This window comes from Pecten maximus, chromosome 3, assembly GCF_902652985.1.
Source record: "Pecten maximus chromosome 3, xPecMax1.1, whole genome shotgun sequence".
NCBI lineage: Eukaryota > Metazoa > Mollusca > Bivalvia > Pectinida > Pectinidae > Pecten > Pecten maximus.
Window position 1 is genome coordinate 12,864,937 of NC_047017.1, and position 8,878 is coordinate 12,873,814.

At 36.1% G+C, this 8,878-nt stretch overlaps 1 protein-coding gene across 8 annotated transcripts in view; it reads left to right on the forward strand.

Annotated features, from left to right (window-relative positions):
* LOC117323245 (sodium channel protein para-like) overlaps positions 1-6,591 on the forward strand; it is a 156,841-nt gene extending 150,250 nt beyond the window's left edge. For all 8 annotated transcript variants that reach the window (XM_033878325.1, XM_033878323.1, XM_033878328.1 and 5 more), the window contains one exon: positions 352-6,591. In XM_033878325.1, coding sequence (XP_033734216.1) covers positions 352-1,445 — 1,094 coding nt within the window. In that variant the 3' untranslated portion in view covers positions 1,446-6,591. The remainder of the gene's footprint in view (positions 1-351) is intronic.
* Positions 6,592-8,878: the final 2,287 nt, after the last annotated feature.

The following is an 8,878-nucleotide window of genomic DNA, read 5'->3' on the forward strand; positions in this document are numbered from 1 at the left end:
TTACTATGATGCGAACAAAATTTTGAGAAATAGACTTTGTTCTTGTCGACTGAATCGCGTACAATTCATGTGTCCCCCATTTTTGTCTAAACAGTGTAATTTATTCCGTACACTTTCAGTTCCATCTTTTCCTTATGTATCTGAACATTGTCCACCCGAACCTAACAACAATGCCCAGGCCTATTTAGCGAGCAGAGTATTGATTTGATTACATTAGAGGCACAGATTTATGATAACAAAATTAGCCCACAAAGCAAAGATGTTAGGAAGAATAATTCGTTGATAAAAATGGAGTTATCTCCCTTACATTGTCATGCATCATCTGGGTAACCGAACTGTTTTCTGTTTCAGGTATTGCGCTTTCTGATGCAATGGAGGCTTTTTTTGTATCGCCAACTTTATTGCGAGTCGTTCGAGTCTTCCGTGTTGGACGTGTTTTACGTTTAGTGAAATCGGCGAAGGGAATTCGAACATTGCTTTTCTCATTAGCAGTGTCGCTACCAGCTCTTTTTAACATTGGCTTGTTATTATTCTTAGTCATGTTTATCTATGCCACTTTTGGAATGAACTTCTTCATGCACGTAAAACACACAGGTGGTTTGGACGACTGCTTTAATTTTGAAACCTTTGGCAGGAGTATTATATTGCTATTTCAAATGTGTACCTCTGCAGGCTGGGATGGAGCCCTCGCCGGGCTTTCAAATGAAGAAGATTGTGAAGAGGAGGATAAAAACTGCGGGTCGTATACGATGGCAGTGTTTTACCTTGTAACTTATCTCGTTATCAGCTTTCTTGTTGTAGTGAACATGTATATAGCAGTGATTCTGGAGAATTTCAGCCAAGCAACAGAGGATGTTCAACAAGGATTAACGCCAGATGATTTTGATATGTATTACGAAAAGTGGGAAAAATTCGATCCGGATGCAACACAGTTTATAGCTTTAGAAAAGTTATCAGATTTTGTAGATTATCTAGAGGAACCCTTAAGACTTCCAAAACCAAACCATTTCCTCCTTGTGAAGCTAGACATAGCTATTTGTGAAGGAGATACGTGTTTCTGCAGAGACATCTTGGATGCTCTGACAAAGAATTTCCTTGGAACTTCAGACACTGGCGATATTCCAGCGGACGCGGGTGGTCCGAAAGAAAATGTGGAATATAAACCGATTAGCTCGACTCTCATGAGACAGAAAGAACATTATGCAGCACGGCTGATACAGAAAGCGTATCGGGCATACAGACGAAGGCGAGGAGAACTTGGCGCACCGCCTATGTCTTATGATGAGGCAATGGCCGACACAACACCTCAGGAAAAACAAGAAATAGAAAAGAAAGGCGAAGAGAACGACGACCAAAGAGAAAAAAAGGAAGATGAAAATGAAGTGATTACTCCTTCAGAACAAAAAACGGTCGAACTTGGACCGGACAGCGACGTAGTAGCGTGATCAGACAGGATGTCACATTTTTTTTAAGAAACAAAGAATGAAATAGATGTGTGGCTTATGAGCTTGTGAAGCAGAAACATTAGCTTCGAACGTCAGTTTTATATTGAAATATTGATCACTAGATGATCGAAGTTTTAACAGGTATTTGATGTTAGGTGATGTACTCAGTAATGGGTCAGTATGTCTTTCCACTTACAGGTCTTAGGATGCAATCTCATGCACTTCAATATATAAACATAATATATGTATATAATTGTATACATATATTATTTCATATATACCATGACGTGCCGTGTATATCGTTATATAACAAGTGTGTATCTCCCCACTCAAATTAAACTGATCTAAGTGTTGTTAAATACATTTCTCCTCTGCTTGTGCCTACCTTATCCTGTGGAACAGTTCCGTATCAAATTACTACGTTATACAAATCAAATTAAATAATACCGCAGCACTAGTTTCACAAACAGTATAAAGGTCGTGCACCAGACGGAGACCAATGTAATAATTCAATGAAATTACATGTATATATAGATATAAGCCATTCGGTATATTCTGTACAAAAGAAAAAAACATCATTGTGCATTTAGAAAATTATTATCGATACATTTGATCAAATATTATCGCGATTTCGAAAGACCTTTCATTCAACAACTGATTAAAATGAACATTTGAAAACTATTTTAACAATCCAATGCTATCTTACTCATTTTCAATTTGCAATGAACTCCTACTGGTGTAGTAGAGGGAGTATAGAATATACCGTACAGGAAACTCGTGTTAAGACAGCAGGCGGTATCTAACATACAATTCGTATGATTCCATATAGGAGACATAGTTTTCCTTAAAATAGTTTCAACATATTTAAAGAAAAACTAATATATCGAGTTTGCTTTCTATTTCAAAATTAGCATGGTAGTTGTTATTTATACAGTATATTAACGGGCTTTAATCTAAAGACCTTTGTTTCCGCGTCATATGTGTCTGATATAGGCATCTATTGCTTAATATTGACTCGTCATAACTGTCGTAGCGTGTGTAAAGATTTGTAAAGATTTTTTTTCTGGACGGGAGCAGCTAACTATTTAGATATGTTATCTTACATAAAAGTTTTGTTTAAAATGATCTCAAAATACAAGTAGTTGTTGATATTGCATTTACATATTAAAAAGGTTTCCATTACGCTTTTATTCCAAAGAGCAATTGCTTTGTTATTAAAAAACGTTCAATTTTAAAACATTTTGTATGAAAATTGAAAATGATGTTAAGGAAGAAAATTGGAAAATTAAAATCCTACCAGACGATGAACAGAGTAGACATGGCTGTTTTATGTAAAATTATGGATCTTGAAAATTTGCGTATTGTGTGAATACCTTGACACGTTCAGATATGTCTAGATGTCAATGGTGTCAAACCCGACTTATAATATTGGCGTTGATATACGGGTAATTTAGTGTACGGTCTAGACCTGATCCGGAAAAATTCTCATACACCCCTTTTTGTTGGTCATCGTGTTGTTAACAGCAAAGGTGTTATTTAGTCCATGACACTTTCGTCGTTAAGATACTACATGTCTCTGATGTTAATTAAATATTTTATCAAATATATTATATGTATACCCATACGCATTTTGATAGTCTACAACATGATGTTGTTGTTTTCGGGTTTTTTTCTAAAGCAAATCAGAAATTCCAAACAGATTTTTTCCCCTATTTTCGTGGTATAATGTGGAACGGAGGACTTTCTTTGTATATGCCGAATTAAATAACATCGCCCTTCTCAAAACAGCAAATAACATCGCCCTTCTCAAAACAGCAAATAACATCGCCCTTCCAAAACAGCAAATAATAGGCGGTCTTAAGTTTTTGTTTGAAACCAAAGATACAAGGAAATAAGTAAAACCAAATACCCCTAGTGAGTGGGACCAGCTGTCAATTCAAATCGCCCCACCGAGTTTAGGTTAATACACAGTATATTGACATTCAACCTCTCCTGTTGGTCACAGTATCCTGTCAATTTAATGATGTGTTTTTCAGTAGACTCTGTGTTTAGATGTTTTAACAGGCGACTTATCAATATGCATAGCGGTTGTGTAATTGTAACCACGAGTTATCCCGTTGGGATGTGTATATGTATTTGAGCCACTATATCATGCCTCGCGTGTTATAATATTGTAAAACAATACCATTCCATGATTGTATATTGATGAAAATGATAACAGTATTTATTGACATATAACATCCAGATATTAATTCATTGCCATTTAAATGTTGCGACGTTGGGAGAAAATCCGTTACACTTAGCTATTTGATTTGATTTAGTCTTAATGAAATTAACATGAAGTCAAAAAAAAAAAAAAAAAAAAAGAATACAAAACAGCAAAATGATTATAAACATGTTAAAACATTAGTCTACATGCATAAGGTTTTTGTATAGAAGCCCAACATTTCCAAGCATGATGTCCATTACAAACAAAGCTTTCTGTGACTCAGATGATCAATTATCTAGCACAAAGGAAATATATTATTGTGATGACGATTATTGACAGGTGAATCACACTGTCGTCACACATGGCCGAGTAACCGACTTACTAGTTAGAAATCATAATACTATGCAAATACTTCTTTGTGTTAACTGTTTGTGATAGGTATATTCAATAATGTACTTGTATGTGTCTAATGTTTAATCAGTCTCAACTAATTTGTATGTCCTTCATACCCAAAACATGTTCACAGGTGGCGGGGTGGATTCAGGCGGTTGTAATAAAAAGACCGGAAAATTCATTTATCCGAAACATACTCTTTCTGTTGTGGTCAAGGACGTTTTATTGCTCATGGTTTCAGATGAAGAAATGTCATAGGCATTTTCTTTTGAAATTAAGTCTCGATCTGAAATATCCCCTTTAAATCATGAATGTGTGGCGTTGTTACTATTTTTTTCATTTAATATATATTATATATAAACGTATATATATATAAGTATATAGTCTAGTTATTCAAGTACATACAATTAACCTTGTAGCTAAAAAGGAAACATTATGTTCGTATTTCCGAGCCATTGTCAATGAGTTGAATGTCATTTTAGCCTTAGGTAAAGAAATGGCACTCATCATGCTTGAATTAGTTAGACTTCCGGTATGATGACAGGTCAATGTGGCGCTCATCATGCTTGAATTAGTTAGACTTCCGGTATGATGGCGGGTCGATGTGGGTACTTGGTCTTCCTTAACACGGCATTAGTACCGGCGGAGAAAGCATATATTGTACCATAGCCAACTGAAGTACAAGATTTTAACGCCTCTGAGACGATTGTATAATCCTACTTCAGGAACAAATACGTTGTCAGTACAATATATCATTTCTCAGCCGGAAGGGTCTAATAACTTTCACTCCTTCTCACGTCATACACTCCGTGTAACTATCGGCAGTATATGGTTAAACTTCGCCTATTTATGCCTTCAACGGTTTCTCAGAGATCTTTAGCCTGTGGAGAACAAGGAAGAGCGCTCTATACCATCTAAGGTCTGTCGGTGATTTATTCTCTCCTCCTATCATTCATCACTTTTGTAAACAAAGCTTAAGAGAACAACTGGTGTTTGATTGTCAAGCCAGTAGAGTACGCCTGACTAGAGGAATAGTTGCCTATTGGTGAAAGCACTCATTGAGGCAATACACCAATATTAGTTAGTCCACTACGCTGTTCCCTTTCCTATATCATTGTTCAAATGTTTGCGTCATATTGCATTCGACTATATCCGTGATTGTCCGGCAGTATCCGTCATTTTCGGGAACTTTCGTCATTGCTAGATATTGGTTAATTGATTGTGACTGTGTATGGCATTTCTGAACATGTCAGTACGTCTTTGTAGTTAGTTAATGCCAGATCCACCCTGGTCGACCAGATCCACCCTTGTCGACCAGATCCACCCTGGTCGAGTGTGTAGTCCTTGTCTTACCTCTTTATACATGTAAATGATATTTTATTGAATATGTCATAATTATTACATGTTCATGTTACATTTATCGGGTGGTATGATTATATGTAAATATATTCAACAATACTTGCTAATGAAACCTTTAAACTATTTTGCCAAAAAGAAAATCATTCTAACTTCAAAAATGTCGAGTCAAATGGCCGAGAGGTAAGAATTCTGTAAAAGTATCATGAACATATGTTTGGTCCAGTAACAATGGAACATTATTGAAGAGATTATCAATCTTATCTGAATATTCCAAAATTGAATGAAAAATTTAAAAAATATTGAAGATTGTGTACATTTCTTAACCTCACGGTATTTCTCGTTTCACAATAACCGTGTTGAGTTAGCAAGTTCATTTTCCACTTGAAATCTTGTTAATGCTAACATGTGATTAATTATGAAGGGCATTTTTATTTCATATGTTATTTTGATAAAACGATTTTTATACTGACAATATGTCGCTTTATTGTCATTAAATACGTTTAAGACGAACGATACAAATGTGAACTTTTGGTATATGTATCTGCGTATATACCTGCCTACAGCTCATTTTTCTTCCAATATATACCCTGTCACGTGTTTCCGCTGATATATTGAATGGCGGTGGTTACTGTTAATAAGGCTCTCGCACTGTCGTGTTTTTGTGATATTTTACGAGAGCGACACCAACAAAAGTATTCAAGGTGACTGTCCGCCATTCTTGCCCATCAAAGTAATCTACCTTTACTCACGTTTTAGAAGGATCCGACGGAAGTGACGTAATAGATTACTCTGTGGAGTCGGAATGTGGACTTGAAACCGTATGGATTTTTCATGTTTTCTTTAGTTAATATAACTAACCTGTCGACATTTCCCAGTGTTTGTTTGTTTTGACTGAAGTGTGAAAGTGGATGATGTCTAAGATCAACGATTTGCCTCCATGTGTGTATTTTTCTCTTCAATAGCTCAATTTTATCGACTGATAATACGGAAGCTTTGACGAGGTGTGCTACCCAACGTGTGTGAACGCTTGGCTGGAAACACTGGTACACGAACGGTTCTCCGTCTGTGTACACCCATATTTATGCACAAGAATGCATGTTACGACGGACACATATACTTGTATTGCCATCTTTGCTTCAATCATTAACACCTTGATTCTTTATGTAAATAAAAATATACACAATTTGTTGATTTCAGCTTATTTGTTTAAAACTTGTTTAACATAAACCTTACATACATATATTATTGGCATATATAAACTAATACCTACTGAAATATTCATCTAAAATATATTTGACCAAATCATGACAATACCACTTGAGATTATGTAAAATACTTATGTTACCAAAGAAAATTATCTTCCTGTCTGATATAAATAACTATACATATATATATATCTTGGAACATATTTTGTCCAAATCAAAGGATACCCTAGCATCCTGATAGTATGCCTACCTAACTATGTTTGTCTAGATTAAATCAATGTACTTTCTCTGGCAGTTTATGATTTCATACATTTTCTAATTATTAATAACCACAGAATATTTCGATGATCACAATGAGCATGGCTACCTAAAGTACAATCACGACATCACAACGAGAACGGGACACATTTATCTGGTCTATAGACATTTTTCAATCTTCAAAAACATTTTTTCGACATGAACATGACAAAGAGATTGGTTTGTTTGTTTGTTTTTGTTTAACGTCCTATTAACAGCCAGGGTCACTTAAGGACGTGCCAGGTTTTGGAGGTGGAGGAAAGCCGGAGTACATGACAATTAAAGAGATTGGTTTGTTTGTTTGTTTTTGTTTAACGTCCTATTAACAGCCAGGGTCACTTAAGGACGTGCCAGGTTTTGGAGGTGGAGGAAAGCCGGAGTACCCGGAGAAAAACCACCGGCCAACGGTCAGTACCTGGCAACTGCCCCACGTAGGTTTCGAACTCGCAACCCAGTGGTGGAGGGCTAGTGATAAAGTGTCGGGACACCTTAACCACTCGCCCACTGCGGCCCCTTCACAAAGAGATCGGACACTAGACAAAGTATATTTAAGTCCTTTCGAGAACAGCACAGTGGTACAAAACAATGTACAACATTAAATAGCGATAAATACATTTGAAGGGAGACAACTCAAATACAAACTATACTTATACCAGTGACTCTTTAATGAACGGACCGTTTGTAAATATACGGATACAGACCTAAAAAGTTCATTTCACTAGCCACAAGGTCATCCACTGTTGTAGCTTGAACCTTAACCACATCAAATACATTCCCGCCATTGAAGTATTTCCCCCCAATAATTACGTGTACACTGTATATATATATATATATATATATGTGTACATGTGTTAAACTGTGAAGGTAGTACATGTCTTTCTGTTAAAATGTCGTCAAAATAGATCTGGCTCTTTTGACCATCTCCCTAATGACATAAATGAATAAAGATGTGATGTATCTAAAATAAGTATATGTAATTAGTTTTTTAACTCCAGATTCAATTTGGCCTATATCACCAGTTGGAAATCCTAATAAAAATAGGTTACATACATATGATCAAATGTGCCTAGAGGTGCATGTACATACTAACATATATAATATATAATTGTCAAGTAGTAATAACGACAGTACAGACAAGTGAATTGTCTAATTATCGAGACAATCTGCCCCTTTATCAAGACACAGGTAAATTACATACGATCACATATAGAACATGGAACAGTTACACAAATATAGTAGGTATAAACAACAATAAATATCGTTATGTGAACATCTTAGGTATGTTAAGATGGTAAAAGTAAATAAATAAATAATATAACTAAAAGGTTTAACAAAATAATATCGCAAGTTGAAGTGATGTGATGGCAGCGCGTGCTATGTAGTGAATGTTTTTGTTGCGGTAGGTTGATTTCGTTCCGCAAATTTCGGCCCAAACAGCGGGTAGCAGTGACAATTACGGGTCGCAAATCCCATATTACTGACTAAAATTAGTTTGTTTTAACGAAATTGAATAAATATCTAAATAATATAAATGTATTTATGTAGAAAGGCATAATTAACGCATTAAAAATCAAACAGATTGGTGGTGGGAAGATCCTCTTTGGGTAACGATAACCGGGTGGCTGTATCAGGACGACTCGTCACAAACCGACAACATGTACTCACACAACTTATTCAGCCAATCAGCTGCTGTTTCGTGCGAACCAAGTCCCAACGGAAAGTGTGTTTCTGAGGTCTGTAGGGGTTGGTCTGATTAATAAACACGGAGTGGGTATTTTCTATAAGCGAGAATAGAGATAAGTGGTGTAAGGTTTGAAGAACAAACATATACACCCCTACTAAAAATAGGATGGCGTAGGAATACAGGTGAAAAAAAGGCGGGAATTCCCCAGATGGGGAGATTCCCCCGTCCGTCCGTCCGCTGTAAGGTCCTTTGAGAACCTATGTGCTCCTACATGCTGTGAACTTGT